Source organism: Panthera pardus, unplaced genomic scaffold, assembly GCF_024362965.1.
Source record: "Panthera pardus isolate Hobbes unplaced genomic scaffold, ASM2436296v1 HiC_scaffold_11, whole genome shotgun sequence".
In the NCBI taxonomy this organism is placed as follows: Eukaryota; Metazoa; Chordata; class Mammalia; order Carnivora; family Felidae; genus Panthera; species Panthera pardus.
In genome coordinates this window covers 71,307,641-71,328,841 of record NW_026526666.1, presented here as the reverse complement: position 1 = coordinate 71,328,841, position 21,201 = coordinate 71,307,641, and the positions used below count along the sequence as shown (strand labels likewise).

Below are 21,201 nucleotides of genomic sequence, written 5' to 3'. Positions count from 1 at the left end.
GATTTACAAAGCTTTTCAGATTTTGGAATTCCACATAAGAGATTTTGGATATATTTAATCAGTCTCCTATTGATGAATACTTAGAATGTTTTGAATATTTTGCAATCACAAACAATGTTGGACTGAAAAACCTAGTACAAACATCATTTCACATTTGTACAAATATATTTGTAAGATAAAATCTTGGAAATGAAATTGCTGGGTCAAAGGATATGTGCACTATAATTTTCATAGATATGCCAAATTGCCCTTCACAAAGGGTTACCAATCTATACTCCCACTCCACATCTTTGCAAACACAATGTTTTATCAAAATGTTTTCTTTTATTTTGAAATAATTTCAAAATTACAGAAATGTTCCAAGAATAGTACAGAGAAATCTTTTCTTACCCTTGAAGCATTCAAAAGTATGTGACTTGACAGCCCATCACTCCTGAACACTGTAGTCTATACTTCTGGCAAAGAAGGACAATTTTCTACATACCCACAATACAACCGTCAAAATAAGGAAATTAATATTGATATATTACTACCATCTGCCAGATCCTATTCAAGTTTCACCAATTGTTTCAATTAAGTACTTTATAACAAACAGATTTCATACAAGATCATATTTGTCATGTCTCTTTAGTCTTCGTCATTTTGGGAAAACTCCTCAATCTTCCCTTGACATTTATGATCTTGACACTTTGTAGATTAGACCAGTTATTTTGTTAAGTATGTCCTTCTTTCTGGGTATGCCTGATGTTTCCTCAAGTTCTTATAGCTTCCTAACAGGTGATATATATAAATATGACTTGACCCATTTCTGATGGTATTAACTGTGATCATTTGATTAAAGTGATGTCTGCCAAATTTCTCTAATGTAAAGTTACACATTTTCCCTTTGTGATTGACAAGTATTTTATGGAAAGATAATTTGAGACTATGTAAATATCCCTTATCAAATGTTCACCCACTAGTTTTATTATCCATTGATGTTTCTAGGCTGAACTAAGTATTATATGGTTGCCAAATGGTATATTCTTTTTTTCCCAAATGTTATATTCTCATTTCATCATTCCTTCCACAATCACCAGTTGGCATTCCACTCTATTCATTTATTTGTTTATACCATATAAAACTCATGGATATTTATTTTATTCAATGAGTTATAATCAGTTGCCATCATTACTTATCTATACATTTATGTACAGCTTTAAAATTGAGGTATAACTGACATACAATAATCAGTGCATATTTTAAAATGTAAAATTTGATAAATTTTGACATATGTATACCTCCAAGAAACTATCACCACAATCAAGACACTGAACACATACATCATTTCCAAAGTTTCCTTGTGACCTCTGGTAATCCCTTCTTCCCCTTCCATCATAGCTTGCCCCAGCTCCCATTCCCAGGAGACTGCTGATCTTCTTTCTGTCACTATAATGTGCATTTTCTAGAATTTTATATAAGCAGAATAATACAATATACGGCTTTTCCTTTGGTCTGGCTTCTTTCACTTAGCAATAATTATTTTGAGATTCATTCACATTGCAGTATATATCAATAGTTCGTTCCTTTTCATTGTTGAGTAGTATTCCACTGTATGGTTATATCACAGTTTGTTTATCCCTTCACATATGGATAGATATTTGGATTGTTTCCAGTTGCTGGTATTAAAAACAAAGCTGGTGTGAACATTCATGCTGAAGATTTTTTATAGATACATACTTCCCTTTCTTTTGGGTGTTATCTAGGAGTGCAATGGCTGAATCAGGTCTATTCAACTTTTTAAGAAATTGTAAAATGGTTTCTCAAAGTGGTCTTGCCACTTATGTTCTGCCTATGGTGTATGAAAGCTCCACCTGCTCCATGTCCTTGCCAGTCCTTGCTATAGTTTTTTTTTGTTGTTGTTTTTTTAACTTTAGCCATTTTCTTATCGTGATTCTATTGTATTTCCCTAGGGACTAACGATATGGAACATTTTTTCATGTGGTTATTTTCCATCAGAATATCTTTTTTGGTGAAATGTCTCTTCATAGCTTTGCTCATTTTTAAAAAATAGGTTGTTCATTTTCTTATTGAGTTTTGAGACTTTTTTACATATTCTGGATGCAAGTCGTTTATGAGATATGTGATTTGCAAATATTTCTCTCAATCTGTTGCTTTTCATTCTCAACAGAGACTTCATAAAGCAAAAGTTCTTAATTTTGGTAAGACAATTTATCAATTTTTTCTTTTACAGATTGTACTTAAAAATTTTTTTTTAATGTGTATTTATTTTTGAGACAGAGAGAGACAGAGCATGAGCATGGGAGGGGCAGAGAGAGAGGGAGACACAGAATCTGAAGCAGGCTCCAGACCCTGAGCTGTTAGCACAGAGCCCGATGCGGGGCTCAAACTCATGAACCACGAGATCATGACCTAAGCCGAAGTTGGACGCTTAACTGACTGAGCCACGCAGGCGCCCCTGGATTGTACTTTTAATGTTGTATCTACAAAATCTTTGCTTAATATAAAATGAAAATGATTTTTCTAATGTTTTCTTTTAAAAGTTTTATAGTTTTAGTTTTTACTTCTAGGTCCTCAATCCCTCATAAATTAATTTTTGTGTATGTTGTAACATTTGTTGAAAAGACCATCTTTTTCTCAACAGAATTGACTTTGCCCTTTATTGAAATAAACTGACCACATATATATAAGTGTACTTGGGACTTTCTTTTTCATTGATTTATTTGTCTATCTTACCCCAATAATCCTATACTGGATACTATAGCTTTATAATATGTCTTGAAATTGGGTAGTGTTAGTCTTACCACTTTTGTTTTTCTTTTGCAAAGATGTTTTTGGCTACTGTAGGTCCTTTGCATTTTCATACAAATGTTAGAATCAGATAATCAATTTCTATTCCAAAGCCTGTTGAGATTTTGATTGGAATTGCACTGAATCTATTCATCAATTTGTAGAAAATCAACATTCAACAATATTGAGTTTTCTAATTCATAAGTGCAAGATATCTTTCAATTTATTTAGGTCTTCTTTCATTTCTCTCAACAGTGTTTTATGATTTTCATCATATAGGCCTTGAATCTTTTGTTAAATTTATTCTAAAGTATTTCATACCTTCTTGATACTATTACAATAATTTTTAAATTTCAATTTCTGATTGTTCATTGCTGGTATATTGATTTTTGTATACTGATCTTGTATCCTGCAACCTTGCTAAACTCATTATTAATTTTAATAGCTACTTGTAGATTTCATAGGATTTTCTACATAGATGAGCATGTCATCTGAGAATAAAGATAGTTTTATTTATTCCTTTTTTTTTTTTTAAGATTTTATTTTCAAGTAATCTCTACACCCAATTTGGGGCTTGAGCCCACAACCCTGAGATCAAGAGTCTCATGCTCCACCAAATGAGCTAGCCAGGCACTCTTACTTCTTCCTTTCTAATGAGGCTATCTTTTATTTCTTTGTACTAACTGTATTGGTTAGAACCACTGGTATGATGTTGAATGAAGAGCTGAAAGCAAACATCGTTACCTTGTTCCTGATGTTAGGAAGAAAGGATTCAATCTTTTACCATTAAGTTTAAGGGTAGCTGTATATTAGATACCCTTTATCATACCCTTTATCATGTTGAGAAAGTTTACTTCTTTTCCTAGTTTTTTGGGAGTTTTTACTGTTCTTATTAGGGATTAGTACTAGATTTTATTAAATGCTTTTTCTGTAGTTTTTTAAAGTTTATTTATTTTTTGAGAGAGAGCGAGAGAGAGCGAGAGAGAGCACATGAGGAGAGCAGGGCAGGGCAAAGACGGAGAGACAGAATCCCAAGCAGGCTCTGCGCTATAAGTGCTGAGCTTGACACAAGGCTCGAACTCACGAACTGTAAAATCACGACCTGAGCCAAAATCAAGAGTCAGAAGCTTAACTGACTGAACCACCTAGGTGCCCCACTTTTTCTGTATTATTAAGATGATGAAATAACCCAGGTGTTTTCTTTTTTACTCTATTATTATGGTGAATCACAGTGATTGCTTATTGAATGTTAAACTAAACTTAACATTCCTGGGATAAACCCTACTTTGTCATGATGTTTTATCTTTTTACAATATATTATTGGATTCAATCTGTTAACATTTTTATTAAAAATTTTTGCACCTATACTCATAAGGATATTAGTCTGTAGTTTTCTAACATTTATTCATTTTTGAGAGACAGAGCATGAGCAGGGGAGGGGCAGAGAGAGAGAGAGAGAGAGGGAGACACAGAATTCGAAGCAGGCTCCAGGCTCTGAGCTATCAGCACAGAGCCTGATGCGGGGCTCAAACTCACAGACCATGAGATCATGACCTGAGCCGAAGTCGGATGCTTAACCAACTGAGCCACCCAGGAGCCCCTGTAGTTTTCTTTTCTTAGAACGATTTTTGACTGGTTTTGGTATCAGAGTAATGTTGGCTTCATAGACTGAGGTGGGAAATATTTCTTCCTCTTCAATTTTCTGGAAGAGTTTGTATAGAATTGCTATGTTTTCCTTAAATGTTTGGTAGAAGTGAAGCCAACTAGGCCTGGATTTTTCTTTGTGGAAAGGTTTTTAACTACAAATTCAACTTTTTTGAAATTCATTTCTATATATTATTTATTTTTATTGTGGTAAAACATATGTAACATAAATTTTACCATTCTAATCACTTAAGGGTACAATTCAATGACATTAAGTCCATTCACAATGTTGTGTAACTATCGCCACTATATATTTCCAGAACTTTTTCATCATTTCAAATAGAAACTCTATATTCATTAAATAATAACTAATTTCCCCAAGCTCTGTATTCTACTTTCTGTCTCTATGAATTTCTACTCTATTTTGCTTTCTGCCTCTTTGAATTTATGATATTAACTGTGGCCACTTTACTCAAGTGATGTCTGCAAGGTTACTCAATGGCAGAATTACACTTTTTACCTTTATGATTGATAAGTATTTTGTGGAGAGATACTTTGATACCACACAAATATCCCATTGCTAATAAAATGCCCACTAGTTTAGCATCCACTGATGTTTCTTTGCTGTGGCTATTCTAGGTACCTCACATAAATAGAATCATACAATATTTCTCCTTTTGTGTCTGGTTTATTTTACTTAGTATGTATCAGGATTTCATTCCTTTTTACAACTAAATTAATATTCCAAAGAGTGTATATGTCATATTTTGTTTATTCATCTGTTTGATACATATTTCCAACTTTTTGTTATTGTGAATAATGTTGCTATGAACAGTGATATACAAGTATCTGTCTGAGTCCACGCTTTTAATTCTTTTGGGGTATGCCTAGTTCATTTTTATTTATTCTTGAATATGCTTTGGTAGTTTATATCTTTCAAGGAATTAATCCATTTATGTTGTTTGTTTTATTGACATAAAATTCTTCATAATATTCTTTTATTATTATTTTTATGTCTTTAGAGTTTGTTTTGATGTCACCTTTCTCAATCTTGGGATTGGTGATTTTTTTTTTAATTTTTTTTTTTAATGTTTATTTTTGAGACAGGGAGAGAAAGAGCATGAACGGGGGAGGGTCAGAGAGAGGGAGACACAGAATATGAAGCAGGCTCCAGGCTCTGAGCTGTCAGCACAGAGCCCGACGCAGGGCTAGAACTCACGGACCGCGAGATCATGACCCGAGCCGAAGTCGGCCGCCTAACCGACTGAGCCACCCAGGCACCCCATGGGATTGGTGATTTTTATCTTCTTTTTGACTTGATCAGTCTGGACAGAGATTTCAATTTTATTTTTCTTTTCAAACAAACAGTGTTTGGTTTCATTAATTTTATGTACTGTTTTTCTATATTCTATTTATTGATTTAGGCTCTGATCTTTATTATTTCCTTTCTTCTGCTTACTTTGAGTTTCATTTGATCTTTTTTTAAAATTTAAATTCAAGTTAGTTAACATACAGTGTAGTCTAGGCTTCAGGAGTAGAACCCAGTGATTCATCTCTTACATGTGACACCCAGTGCTCATCCCAAAAAGTGCCCTTCTTAATGCCCATCATTTATTTAATCCTTCCCCTGCCACCTCTCCTCCAGCAGCCCTCAGTTTGTTCTCTGTATTTAAGAGTCTCTCAGGGTTTACCTTACTATTTTTATCTTCTTTTTCCTTCCCTTCCCCTATGTTCTGTTGAGTTTCTTAAATGCCACGTATGAGTGAAATCATATGATATCTGTCTTTTGCTTAGCATAATATCCTCTAGTTCCATCCACGTTGTTGCAAATGGCAAGATTTCATTCTTTTTCATCACCAAGTAATATTCCTGTGTGTGTGTGTGTGTGTGTGTGTGTGTGTGTGTGTGAGTGAGTGTGTGTGTGTACCTTCTTTACACATTCATCAGTCAATGGACATTGGGCTCATTCCATAATTTGGGTATTGTTGATAGTGCTGCTAATAACATTGGGGTGCATGTGCCCATTTGAATCAGCATTTTTGTATCCTTTTGTATACCTAGCAGTACAATTGCTGGGTCATAGGGTAGTTCTACTTTTAATTTTTTGAGAAACCTCCATACGGTTTTCCAGAATGGCTGCACCAGTTTGCATTCCTACCAACAATGCAAAGGGGTTCCCCTTTCTCCGCATCCTCACCAACATCTGTTGTTTCCTAAGTTGTTAATTTTAGCCATTCTGACAGGTGTGAGGTGGTATCTCCTTTTTCTAGTTTGTGGTTAAGGTGGAAACTGAGATCACTGATTTGAAAACTTTCTTCTTTTTAGGTACAGGCATTTGGTGTCAAAAACTTCCTTCTAAGTAAGCTTTAGCTATATTCCAAAAATTTTGATATGCTGTTCTTTTAATTCTCATTCAGTTTAAACATTTTCAAATTTTTTGTTTTTTATCCCCTTTGTCCAGTGAGTTATATGGAAGTGTGTGATTTAATTTCTCCAAATTTGGTGGATTTTCCACATATCTTTTTATTATTGATTTTTAATTCAATTGAGGTTGTCTGAAAAGTTTTTTATTTCACCTTTGTTTCTGAAAGATATTTTCACTGATCTAGAATTCTTTAAAAGTACTTTAAAGAATTTTCTCCACTTTCTTCTAGTTTACACTGCTTCTAGTGAGAAACATGCTCTCATGTTTATCTTTTGTACATAATGTCTTTTTTCTCTAGTTACTTTTAAATAATATTTTCTCTTTAAATACTGGTTTTAAGCAATTTGATTATAGTGTGCCTTGGTATAGTTTTCTTTGTGTTTCTTGTGCTTGAGATTAATTGAACATTTTGGATCTGTACTCATTCTATCCTGCTTGGAATCTGACATTCTATGCCATACCACTGCCATTCCCACCCCCACAGAGATGTCTATTATCAAATTTATTGATTTTTGCCTATAAGAGTGAAAATATTATGTCAGGGTAATTCTAATTCATATTTCTCAAGGGGGGACAAGGATTTTAATTGTTTAAAAGTTACTTGTATCTTTTCTACAACTGTCTGATCATATCCTTTGTTCAGTTTTTGTATTGGTGTATTGCTCATTTACATATTGATTTATCTGTATCTTTTACCTTTTCCATAATGAGTATGTATTTTGGGGGGCAACAAGATACAGTTATTTTTTAAAAAATGCTTTAAAATAGCCATAGTTTCCTGTTATCAGAAAAATACTCACAACCCATGCTAGCTAGTATTTCATTATAGCTTCTCAGGGGCTTATTTTCATCTTCTTTGTAATTAAACCTACCTAGATAACAGGGAGGTATGTGAGCTTAAAAACTTGAGAGTTACTCTGGGCTGCCTATCTTCTGACAAGGAGCCCTGGAAATATCACAAACTCTCATAACTATAAAGAGATTTATAGCACTATCTTAGTCATGACTTTACTGGATCTTCCAAAGGCCCCGAAAGGCTGACAGGATCACTGACAATGACCCCCATTTTATAGACTTTGAACCTAGGATTGCAAAGGTGAAGTGACTATCATACAGAAGGTTAGACGTAGAAGTTATCTTGAAGATGATTTCATACTATGTACTCAGCATCCCACAATTAGTAACAAAGGCAAAACTCTGGCTTGGACCCAGGTGCTCATTCTAATGGCAGCAATCAAAGTAACCATCTATTCTAAGTTGTCAAGTATATCACTTGAGTAGTCACTCTAAGTAGTCAAGAATAGCTTTTCTTCTTCAGGAGACTGCAGACCAAGCCCTTGATAGGCCATGACTGGGCCAGCATAATGGGGGTGTTGGAGCCTAAAGTCTATCTATGCTCACCTTTGGCAGCGGTCAGCATGGTGGAGGCCAGTTCACACTGCTGTGATTCCAAGTGTCCAAGCGTGAACCAGCGAGGATAACGGCTGGGCACCACAGACACCATATGGTGAGGGTGAGAAGTGTCTCCTGTAGAAGTTGAGCTTTCTAGAACAGGTAACCTAGAAGACCCAGGGAGAGTCATCAGCCACCATCCAGAACCTTACTGTTCTGAGCTACCTTAGAGAAATTTGTTCTTTGCTGGGGAGGAACTGGGCAGGAAAGGGTTAACTATGAGTTTTAAAGGTTTTAAAACTTAGGGGCACTTGGGTGGCTCAGTTGGTTAAGCATCCAACTTTGGCACAGGTCACGGTCTCATGGTTCGTGAGTCTGAGCCCCACATTGGGCTCTGCACTGACAGTGTGGAGCCTGCTTGGGATTCTCTCTCTCTCTCTGCCACTCCCCATTCCCTCCTCCCCCCTCTCAAAATAAATAAATAAACTTAAAAAAAGGCTTTAAAACTTCAGAGTACTATACTGTAAATGAGGTGAGTGTCTGGGTACAAGTAGAACTCAAGCTGAATACTCCTTACTGCAAATGGATTTGAAAAGCAGTTCAAAAGCCCTAAGATTATTTTATAAAGTATAAGAAATATATGCCAAGGAATCCTCAGCAGTCCTTTTCTGGTTCAAGTGAAGAGCTGTCACAGCCTTCTGATCTAACTAAAATTCTTCTGTATGGTCTGCTGCATCCTAAAGGTCCACCTGCCTAATCCAAGGATCCTGTTCTAGTTTGAAAATGAGATACCCATAGCTCACTGTTCTAAAGTCTCGGTGTAGAAACACTTACTTTTACTTCCTTCAGATGTATCTGGTGACCTATGCCTGGGAACCATGATTCATTTGAGCTATGGAAGGGCTTCAACTTCTTCTCAGTCTGCCTAATGGGCCTCAGAATCAGAACAAAGATACTCAGGTCTTGGGTGCTCCCTATCTATTAAAAACTCAGGGGCTTCCTCGGACAACCCACCAAGAGTACAGGTAGCCAAATGGGTCACCAGCAAGGCATTCCAAATAGGAACCCTACATCATATGAAAATCCTTGAGCCATTTTGGGGTAGGCTTGGTCCAATATTGTTAGGTCCAACAGAATAGACAGAGGGTGAGAGAAGAAAGTGAGATACACAAAACGCAATAGAGACTTCTGCTTTGATGGAGGCAACTGGGCTGGGAAAGGGCTACCTACCTCATGGCACGTAAGGCTAATTTATAGGACAGGTCTGGATCATGAGGCAGTAGAGCTGAGAACAAATACTTGGCAAAGGTATGCATGGGAACACTCTCTCGGTGAATGACTTCTCCTAAACCACTGAAGGGGCCCCCTGCAGGAAGAAGATAAGATAGCCAGTTATTTATCTGTATGCTTCTAATTTGCCCACCTGGACTAGGGTCTTGCACATGTTTGCTGGCCATGGGAACTTTCACTACACTTTCATGTAAAAAAATATTTCTGTACAGTGCTCTGTTGGAGGGGAACCCAGAATCATGGGCCTAAGACACTGTGACAAAACTCCTCTCTACTTACCTTCCAGTAGTAAGATACATTGTTTCTGCAGTGTTTGCACTAGCTCATCGTCCAGCTGTAGCTCCTGAAGTCGACTTAGGAGCTGCTCCTCATTACGGCACACCTTGTCCTGTGCGTAGAGGCCTTCAGGCATCACCCTCTGTTGACCCATCCCCATCAGAGCAACTTCCAGGGCCAATGACAGGTAGGACTCATGGCTGTTTGGGCAGCCTGTAGCCATAGGTACATGCTGGTACACAGGGGGTCTGCTTTCATTCATATCTGAGGGCAACAGGGGACCAGATTCTTTAGGTCAGCTCTGTGGATTTTTCTGCTCCTCTCTCCCTCCCACTCTGGAATAGTGACAGTTAAGTCATCAGATAGCACTGGGAAGCTGAATCAGAACCCCAGAGCAGTAAGGAAAATATACTGAAAAAAAGCTTATACAGAGCCACAAAGATTCCCAACTCCTTCCCAGTATGTGAAGTGGCTAGACCAGTTAGGGAAGAAGAAGATCTTATATTAATTGCTAACACATTATGTAATACCATGATTATCTGATTTTGTATCTGTCTCTTTCAGGACAGTGCAAGCATCTTAAAGAGAAGAGACTTTAACTCATTGCCCTATGCATCTCCAGGGTATAGCATATGGAAGGAGCTAAGTGTATATCAGTGGTGAATAAATCCCAAGTACAATCTCAGGTTTTCAAGATGTAAATGTCATTATGTAGATGAAACAGACCAAAGATTATGATTTCCTTTCATGGAATTAGAGGGAAGATAAGGGCAGCTCTAGCTTGGGCCACCCCTTGTATCTTTACCCAGAGAAATCCAAATCCATCCAGTTAAACTATTACTTTTGTAACATTGACAACTTCTATGTTATTATTACTTCATATGTTCTACTTCTAGGTTCAAAGTTTCAGAAAAAGAGCACAGGTTTAAAGTCTTACACAGGTTTAGAGTCTTGGTTCCTTTTCTTTATCCCTCCACTCATCTGGTAAGTATTTATGGAAAACTATTAAATGAGACGTATTGCACTAAGTGCTGGGATCACAAAGATAAGTAAGTCATAAGTTCTGCTTTCAAGAAGCTAAAGTCTAGTATGATAATCACCTGTAAACAAACTGTAATGCAGTGAGCTAAATACTATAACAAACGTATGTATATAATATAGTGATGGCATAAAGGAAAGAAGAACCAATTCTGTCTCTGGTCCTTGCTACTTTGAGACTGCTAAGTTCCTTTCCTTCTAGTTCTCATTGGTAAAGTTGGTATATAACCATCATGAGGGAAAAAGTTAAAAGGAAATATGAGTACTATGAAATCGCAAGGGTTACACACACTCTTCTTGTTGGAAGTTCTTTTCCACTTCAAGACTGCTCTGAGGCTTGGCCTCAGCCTCGGCCTCCTGAAATCCCTCTCACTCTTCTTATTCCCTTTGGATCACACTCTTTAGGCATTTATAGTATAGAAGTGAGGGGAACAAAGGGAGGCTGGCAAGGTAAAATGGGAGAATAGGACAGGGCTAGTCTACAGAGTGGGAAAGGAAGATGGCAAAGAAAGGAAGGCCAAGGCAGCCAGTCAGGGCAGGTCCAATTTGGATAAGAGAAAAAAGGCTGCATGAAATGTAGAATAGAGCTGGCAGGGAGGAGAGGGCTACCAAGGGCAGTTCCAGCTCTCCTCAGGCTGACCCCTGTACCTGACACTTCCAGATAGCCATCATCGTTCAAACGGCAGGCCTCAGTCAAAGTGAGAAACAGGCAGCCAATGGGATCCAGTGGGTGGCCCACCCAACCTTCCAGGTTTGTGATGGTTGTGGTTCCTCTCTGTAACAGTTCTGGAAATAAGCAGACCCAAATTTTAGAAAGTGATGGAGACACACTGCTCTCTGTCCCTGCCTGGGTCTCCTCATTAGTCTCTTTCGGGCACTAGCCTCAAGACTTAAAGAAAATCTTCCCTCTTTGTCTTGCCTTGGATTCATAGGACTGGTCACAAGTTTATCAGTCAGATGTAAGGTCTTGAGGTCTGCATTTAGGCTTCTCACTGGCAGCACAAATATGTAAATATAATTTTACAGTTTCAAAAAGGTCACCTTATACTAGATCTAGTGGGCCTTCCAACTACCCTGTGAGGGAGGCAGACCAGCATTATTATTCCCATTTTGCAGATAAAAAACCCTGAGATTCATAGAGATAAAGTCAGGCATTCCACACAGCAAGTAGAAAAACCTGAAATTCTCGGGGTGCCTGGATGGGTCAGTGGGTTAAGCGTCCGACTTCAGCTCACTCAGGTCATGAGCTTATGGTCTGTGAGTTCGAGCCCTTCATAGGGCTATGTGCTGTCAGTTCAGAGCCTAGAGCCTTCTTCGGATTCTGTGTCTCCCTCTCTCTCTGCCCCTCCCCCCTCCCCCAACTCTGTCTCTCAAAATATGAATAAATATTTAAAAAAAAAAAAAAGAAAAGAAAAACCTGAAATTCTCTAGCTCCTGCCACTCCATGAAATTTTATGAAAATAAAATAGTAGGCCTTGTAGCCCCTAAGGATCCTCATCAGCCCCAGCCTAAGGAGTTAAGATGGCTCCTTTTCACTATACCTTTCTTCTGATGCTTGTAGATTTCCAGCTGCCGTTGCTGCTGCAGCCTCAGAGTATTGATAATGGCCACCGTGAGTCTGAGGGCCTCTTTTGGATAACCATGGGAACGCAGGGCATCAACCCGAGCACAGGCTGTAGGCACATGCTCTACCAGATGAAGAAAATAGTTTGGTTGGGTTAGATTTTCCAATCAGGAAAATTCATATTTGACAAAGGGAGTTTGTGTTTTGCTCAGTTCCTAAAATTCAACTGCTATCTACTCTGTACCAAGACCAACGTTTTATTTTTTAAGAATATAACTAAGTCACAGGCACTACCTTCAAAGAGCTACCATGCAGCCTCAGTACGGCATAGAAAGGAATACACAGCTAGGATAATAAAATGTAAGCACCTCTTTGTGAACTTGTACTATGGGAACCCAATGGAAGTAGCAACTAACTGCCTAAAGGGAAAGGCCTCATTCATTCATTAATCCTACATTTCCTGAGAACCTATTATATGTCAACTCATTTGCCAGCAAAAGGAAGTAAAAATGTGCAAGACAGGTTGCAAGCATTTACATTCCTACCAGTAGTAAATGAGAGTAACTATCTCCACGCAACCTTTCCCACACCATAAACTAATTATCTTTATTTTAAAAATCTCTGGGGCACCTGGGTGGCTCAGTCAGTTAAGCATCAGACAGTTGGTTTCAGCTTAGGTCATGATCTCACAGTTTGTGAGTTTGAGCCCCACATTGGGCTCTGCACTGACTGCGGAGCATGCTTGGGATTCTCTTTCTGCCCTTCCCCTGCTTGCCCTCTCTGTCTCTCTCAAAATAAATAAATAAATAAACTTAAAAAAAACTCTCTGACAATTTGACAATCAAAAAATGGTAATTCAGTTTTGTTTTGATTTTCATCTTTGTTTACTGATGAGATGTATACATTTTCACATTCTTATTAGATTCATGTTTTAGAAGTATTGGATCAAAGAGGAAAGATGACCAAAGGAGACTTCAGGTACTGGCCCACAGTGAGTCTGGCCAAGGCTTTCAAAAGAGAGATAGGGACATACATGCATATTCAGAAAGATCTTGAGAAAGACAAGGATAAGAGGTGAAGGATAGAACTAGGGAATTGGGAGAAGATATAAAAATATATGTCATTGTTGTAAGACTCAGAAAATGAGTATTTTTTAAAAAAATACTGTCTGTTTTGGAACGGGCATCCTGTGATAAAGTCAAGAAGAGACTGACAGTCAGCCAGAGGAAGGTTTAAACCCACAGTAGAACAGCTCTGTTCCTTTATGATGAAGTGGGTTAGGAAAGGTGGAAAGGAGGAAAGGAAGACAGCTTGGTGACAAATGCAGATAATGCCCTAGTTACTAGCACAGTGTAACTGAAGTTTCAAAGTTAGTGCATTTTTAGCAAAACATATTAATTTCAGAGTAGATTATACTGTTGCTCAGCAAATGTTGACTAAGAGCTTATGAACTGATGTTTAATGGTTTTATTAGTACTCTTTGAGATTTACTCCTTTCCTTTCCTAAAACTCAGGAAACAGAACACAAATTCCAATGTTTGAGGTCATTGTACCTCAGCTAAGTACACATGCAAATGGCTGAGGCTTCACATAAATACCCTGAGTCACTAGTTAAGGCCCCAAAAGATCTGTCCAAATTGTAGTTGTGTTGCCAGCACCTATGCAGATCTGGCCTGGCACAAGTTAAGACTGGGCTTTGAAATTCTTAGAGTAGAGGAGAGGTACACTTACCAAGCCACAGTGGCTGGCCTTGGGAATTAAACAGTAGTCTCTCGCTTTCCTGCTGGCAGGCAGGAGCTGTATATATATCGCTGCTTATTATTCGCTGTAAATGGCTGTCCTGCCAATGTAATTCACGGCCCTCAATGGCTCTAGTGAACACTGTTCGTCTTGGTCTGGATAAGGAGTCTGGGGAAAGAAAGAAATGCAGCAGTTCAATGACAGGTAATCTGAAGTTCTAACTCTTATATGTCTTCTTCAGAGTAGGAGGAAGAGAAGAAGAATAGTTTGTGGTTAGTGAGAGCAGCCATTCTACCATCTGTCTAGGTGCTGTCTCTTTATTGGATAGCCCTTAATGTATCTGTGCCCTGTATGGGAACAACCTTTCTCCAGAGATCTATGGCTGCCTTTTTACTTCTACAGAAGACCAATTTCTCCTAGGACCAAGAGCCACATGAAAGAGAAGAGGGACTGTGGTGCCCAGCTGCTCAATTATGAGGATACAAATTGCTTCTATAGAAGTCAGAATAAGAGAGAAGCAGTTAGGTAATTTCCCTGGCCTATTTATAACCTGTCTCATTTACAGCATGACCCTTATCAGACTAAGGACTTCAATATAATTGATATTAAAAGTTGAAAAAGAGCTGAAGCCCTATGTATTCTGGTCCCTTTATCATACTAATACCTATAGGCTTACAGGCTTGTTCTCTAATGTGAAAAACTGATGCTGACAAGACTAATTAACACGGAGTCTTACCATGCCATATCTCTTCAGGAAAAAGGCTGCAAGGAAACCAAAACAGCTTAGGGTGGTATATAGGAAGGCCACGTGAAAGATACATTGTCACAAACTGTATATATAAAAGGACTCATAGAAATTACATTTAAGGAAATAAAAAAACCATAAAGGATTATTTAATTGACTCTCTGCCAGATTGAGGGCAGCTGTAACTATTTTAGGATCAAGGGCTAAAGTACTATGCAGATGTTTCCAGAGATGCCCAAATGAGGGGGTGTATCCACTGAGCCTATGCAAAAAAAATGGGAGGGAAAGCCAGAGGATTCAGAATGAACATGAAAGAAATGAACATATTTATTCATTAAGCAAAAGTCCTTAGAATACAGTCATCTCTTCAGAATTTGATATATCCCATAGTGTATGGGCTTGGATGATTAAGTTAGAAAAGCACCGACCATATCTACTGAAATGTCTTCTCCTTCATATTGTCCCTCAGGAGAAGCACAATGTACCTTCTGCTGGCTACAGTCTAAGCACCTCTCTTCCTGAACTGAGACTCTACCTTGGGTCTGCTCAGCCCACAGTGGGGATTAGGCTCCCAATATTCATTAAGTCTGCAAATAGTGCCTACTACATAGCAGGTACTTGTTCCAGGTGCTGAGGATATATAAAGTCCCTGCCTTTATGGGACTTGATTTTTTTAAGTTTATTTATTTATTTTGAGAGAGAGAGAGAGAGCATGAACAAGGGAAGGGCAGAGAGAGAGGGAGAGAGTGAATCCCAAGTAGGTTCTGCATTGTCAGTGCAGAACCTGATGCAGGGCTTGATCCCAAGAACCGTGAGATCATAACCTGCACCAAAATCAAGAGTCAGATGCTTAACTGACTGAGCCACCCGGGAACTGTGAGCCTTTACAGTTAAATGGGCAGAGATAGTTGAATAAATATATAGTATATCAGATATATCAGATGGTTATGAATACTATGGAAAAGACTAAAGCAGGATTAAGGAGAAAGGCAAGCTGGTATTGGGTGGGGGTTGTTTTAAATTGAAAAAAAAAATTTAATGTTTATTTTTGAGAGAAAGAGAGAAAGAGAGAGACATAGTGCAAGCGAGGGAGAGGCAGAGAGAGGGAGAATCTGAAGCAGGCTCCAGGCTCTGAGCTGTCAGCACAGAGCCCGATGTGGGGCTCAAACCCACAAACTGTGAGATCATGACCTGAGTCAAAGTCATACGCTTAACCAACTGAGCCACCCGGGCACCCCTATTGTTTTATATAGAATGGTCTCTAATAAGGTAACATTTGAACAGAAAGCTCAAGGAACTGAAGAGCAAGCCTTAGGCATAACTAAGGGAAGAGTATTTCAGGCAAAAGTAATAGCAAATGCTAAATCCTGAGGTGGGAGCATATTTGGAGTGTTTGAGAGCAGTGAGGAGGCCAGTGTACTTAGGATGGAATGAGCAAGCAGGAAAATCATAGGAGATGAGATAAGAGAGATACTAGCAATCCCTGGAGGCTTGCTCCAAGGGCCTTACAGGCCATGAGTGAAAGATGAGAAGTCACTAGAGGGCTTTGAGCTGCTGAAGGTATATGGTGTGATCCACTTTTTAAAAGGATAACTGGCAGCAGTATTGAGAACACACCATAAGATGAAAGGGGAGAAGCAGGAGGAGCAGTTAGGAAGTCAATGCAATAATTTGAGAAGGATGATGGCAACTTGGCCAGAGTAATAAGCAGTAGAGATAAGAACATACAGATTCTGGATATATTCTGAAGGTAAAGGCAATAATATTTGCTCATGGAATAGATCTGGAGTAAGAGAGAAAAAGAATCAAGAATGGCTCCATGGTTTTTAAGACAGATTTGCCATATGTGGAGATAGGGAAGACTATAGGAGAGCAGGTTTGGGTGGGGTTTAATAGGTAAGAAATCCCACTGAGATGCCTATTAATATCAAAGTGGAGATATTGAAAAGGCAGCTGAACATACAAGTCTGAAGTTGTTGAGAGGAAAATTCTGGTCAAGGAGATATAAATCTTGGAGTTGTTGGTATACAGATGATTATTAAAACAATGCAATCACCAAGGGAGTATGTATATAGAGAGCAGTGGTTTGATGACTGAACCCTAGGCACTCTAACATTTTAGGTTAGGAAGCAGGGAGGAGACAGTAAAGGAGACTGAGAAGGAGGAACCAATGAAGTAAGAGCAGAACTAAGAGAGTAGTGTCTTAGAAATAAGATGAAAAACGTGTTTGAAGGAGAAAGTAAACAATTGTAACAAATACTACTGTCAGGTCAAGTAAGATTATGACCAAGAATCAACCACTAGATTTGGCCATATTTAGCAACAGTGACCCATACAAGAGCAGTTTCAGTAGTGGAGGGATGAAAGCTGACTAGAGTGAGTTCAAGGGAGAATATGAGCAGGAGAGATAATAAATATATACTATTCTTTTAAATTATTTTTCTTAGTTCTACCACTTATTTCTACTACCTCAGAGAAACAGGATGGTAGTTAGAGAAGCATGTGGGAACACCATGAGTGTGTATTGTGTTTTGTTTTGTCTTGTTCTGTTTTGTTTTGTGATGAGAGAGAAAGCAATGTATTTGTATACTCTCATAGGAATAATCCACAAAAATTTGTGAAGCAGGTGAGAGAGGAGATAATTCCTGGAGTGATGTCCTGGATAAAAAAGAAGGAATAGGATTTTGAGAATAAGTAGAGGGCTTAGACTTACAAGCACGAATAAAAACAGGGAAGAGGAAGAAGATGGGCACAGACAGAAGCAGATGAGAGACTCTTGGAAATTCTCTTGTGATTGCTCCTATACTCTCAGTGAACAGGAAGCAAGGCTATCAGCTGAAAGTGAGGAAGCAGAGGGAAGGGGAATAAAGTTTTCAGGTGAAGGTGGTATGAAATAGTAATTCAGAAGAGTGAAAGAAGGCATAGATTAGGGAAATGTGGATGTCTGGACAGTACTATGGTCCCATTCAAAATCAGTAGTCATAAACTTAAAGTAAGACCAGTTACTTACACTTATGTTTCTCTTCATCATGTTCAGCTCTGTGGGTGTGAGCACTAAGAAATTAGAGTTGGACTTAGCTACTAAAGTTAGTGTTAAAGTTGCTCTATGAGTGAAATAAAGGGAAAAAGGAGGTTGAGTATGTAGGTGTTGAGAGTAATTATAATGATGCACCAAGGAATCTAACCTGGATAAGGAGGAAAATGAGGCTACCAGGAAAATGAAAATGTGGCAGGATCAAAATTCCTAGTGGGTTAAAGAATTATTGGAATTGGCATACTAGAGAAAATAAACTAGCAAGACTGATGATGGTTATTAGAGCTGCCTGAAATTTAGATTATGAAGAAGGTATTGCTAGTGGTAATGACAAGGCTTAGAGTATGATCTTGGGATTGCATGGCTCAATTATGGTGGTAGACAAGACTACTAAAAGATAGGAGGTCAAAGAATTAAGAGACTAGAATATTGGAAGGATCATCTGTGTGGCTACTGAAATCAAGAATTCCAATATAAGTAGTGATAGCAGAGAACAAAAATCTTCAAGGGATGGGGAGAGGGCAGGGGCGGGTGTGGGGATTGACCCAGAGGTCTAAAATGACCCAAATCAGAAGGGTAGCAGATAGTATATTTTGATGGCATTAACTTTAAAGCTGCGGGGTATTTTGGGAAGGAGGAAAAGACAATGATACAGAAATGGCAATGAAGAGTAAGTGGGATGCCTATTGCCCCATTAGGTAAAGAGACGTTAAGAGCTAAATCAGCCACAACTTGAGAAGACTGCAGAAGAAGCAATATTCTCAAATGAGAATCAGTAACAACAAATAACCAATTTGATAAGGAAGAAACTGCCAAAATAGAAGCATGTCTTTACATGCATTTGATTCTCTATGCCAATCTAAAGCCAATACTAAAGGGATGGTGTGTTGTGGAGGTTAGATGAGTGTGAGTAAAGGGTAGCTTAAAGAAATGGCAAAACTATAGTCTTTTCACTTCTTGTTACCTTAGTTGCCTTGAATATACTGACAATCAATTATGAGACACTAGATGAAAACCTGGCAAAAACAATTTAAATTATTTTCTCCTTGGGATTAAAAACATCAGATTTATCACTTAAAATAGAAGGGACTGACATGTAAAATCAATGTGTGAAAAAAATCCCCTACCAATAAAGGTTTCCAATGGGCTAAAGAGCAATCAGTTGCCAACAGCAAATAGCCTGAGTTAGATGAACTAAAAACTGATGTGAATGCTGATGCTCAGTGATATTCGTAGGTCACTGGGCTCAAAAGGCAGAGAGTACAGTATTGTTGGATTTATCTTAAAATGGGGCAAGAGTCCTAGCAGTAATTTGGGAAGATAATCCATCCTAGCTATCTGCTATATAAAAACATTTGAGGAAAACAGGAAAGTAAGAAAAGCAATTGTCGAGCCATTTTAAAAGCTGTGTTTTGCAGGCCTTCCATTCTCCTCTTCAGGTAAGTCTTCTGAGCTAAAACCAACCCCAACCGAGGCCAAGATCCATTAGTCATGATGAACTGGAAAGGTAAAGAGGATTCATGCAGAGGACCCTAGGAATTTATGCTGGGCACTGTAAGGACACTCTAGATACAGAAAAAGACAGCATCCATAATGTCAAAGATAAAAGCTTACCCTTACTTAAGGCTTGGTATTTCAAGACAAACAAAGGACAGGCTTTTCTTACTGAGGGTGACAATACTGACAGCCAACTGTCCAGCCACCTTTGTTTTACCACTTTACCCTCCCACCTTTGGAGTTCCAGGCACAAAGACATTAGAAGGATTTATGGCTCACCTGGGCTGTGACTGGCATTCTGGGGAAGTGCATTGGTGATGTTGGGTAGCTCATGCCCATAGTTCCCATCCTCCAGGGGACAGACATCCAGGTCACTCCACCTCTGCAGTTGCTGCAGCCAACAGGATTTTTCTTCCAGTTTGCAATGTGGATTTAAAATGATGCATACCCATAAGGCCCCTGGAAAATAAAGCAACCAACATTCTTGATATCTCTCCTCTGATGTATGTTAAGCTTTAATTTTTCAGTCTTTTCTTCTCTTCTATTTTTAGTGGTAGGAAAAGTTTCCAAAACATCAGCTTTTCTCAATATAAAAAAATCAAATCTGTTGGGGCGCCTGGGTGGTTCAGTTGGTTGAGCATCTAACCTTTCTTACTTATATTTTTCTTAAAGTTTATTTACTTCTTTTGTGAGAGACAGAGACAGCACAAGTGGGGGATGGGGGGAGAGAGAGAGAATCCCAAGCAGGCTCCATGCTGGTAGGAGTGTCTGACTCTTGATTTCGGCACCGGTTGTGATCTCATAGTCGTGAGATCTCTCTCCCACTCCCTCTGCTGCTCCCCAGCTCTCTCACACACACACACTCTCTCTCTCTCAAAAAATAAAGAAAGAAATAAAATCTGCTAAAGTTTTCAGAAATGGCTTATTTTTCCTTCTCAGAGCTTCCTTAAATATCCTTCCTGGATATCTGGATATGTGCCTGTAATGATGAACAAGACCGATTTGGGCTTGAATTCTGAGCTCAGATTTGTAGTCCAACATATATTTATTGAGAACTTTCTATGTTCAAGGCCTATTCTCCTACTGGAGAATAAGACATTGTTCCAACCCTTGAGGAGCTGACTAATGGGGGACATAGATAGATACATATAATGTTACTTGAATATGATGAGTGTTAAGGTAAAGATATGGGGACAACAGCAAGATAGAGGAAGGGCACTTAGCATAAGGGCAGGGGTCAGAAGGTAGGTGCTCAGAAAAGGTTTCAATTTTTGGTTAGTAGACTTTAGGCTTTCTGAAATTCATATTCCTCAACTGTAAAACTGAGAGCACATAAATAACTACTTTGTTTTTGATGCTTATTTATTTATTTATTTTTTTTTTAAAATTTTTTTTTTCAACGTTTATTTATTTTTGGGACAGAGAGAGACAGAGCATGAACGGGGGAGGGACAGAGAGAGAGGGAGACACAGAATCGGAAACAGGCTCCAGGCTCTGAGCCATCAGCCCAGAGCCTGACGCGGGGCTCGAACTCACGGACCGTGAGATCGTGACCTGGCTGAAGTCGGACGCTTAACCGACTGCGCCACCCAGGCGCCCCGATGCTTATTTATTTTTGAGAGAGAGAGAGAAAGAGAGCATAGGTGGGGGAAGGGCAGAGAGAGAAAGAGGAAACAGGATCATACAGGGAAGGGGCAGAGACAGAGGGAGATAGAGGATCCTAAGCAGGTTCTGTGCTGACAGCAGAGAGCCCGACTTGGGGTTTG

At 38.7% G+C, this 21,201-nt stretch overlaps 1 protein-coding gene across 1 annotated transcript in view; it reads right to left on the bottom strand.

Annotated features, from left to right (window-relative positions):
• The window catches only part of ZSWIM5 (zinc finger SWIM-type containing 5), a 248,859-nt gene that overhangs the window by 18,745 nt on the left and 208,913 nt on the right, over positions 1-21,201 (bottom strand). The window contains exons 5-11 of the mRNA XM_053896054.1: positions 19,715-19,894; positions 14,151-14,327; positions 12,397-12,543; positions 11,504-11,641; positions 9,821-10,081; positions 9,482-9,617; positions 8,261-8,418 (exon numbers count right to left, since the gene is read on the bottom strand). Coding sequence (XP_053752029.1) covers positions 8,261-8,418; positions 9,482-9,617; positions 9,821-10,081; positions 11,504-11,641; positions 12,397-12,543; positions 14,151-14,327; positions 19,715-19,894 — 1,197 coding nt within the window. The remainder of the gene's footprint in view (positions 1-8,260; positions 8,419-9,481; positions 9,618-9,820; positions 10,082-11,503; positions 11,642-12,396; positions 12,544-14,150; positions 14,328-19,714; positions 19,895-21,201) is intronic.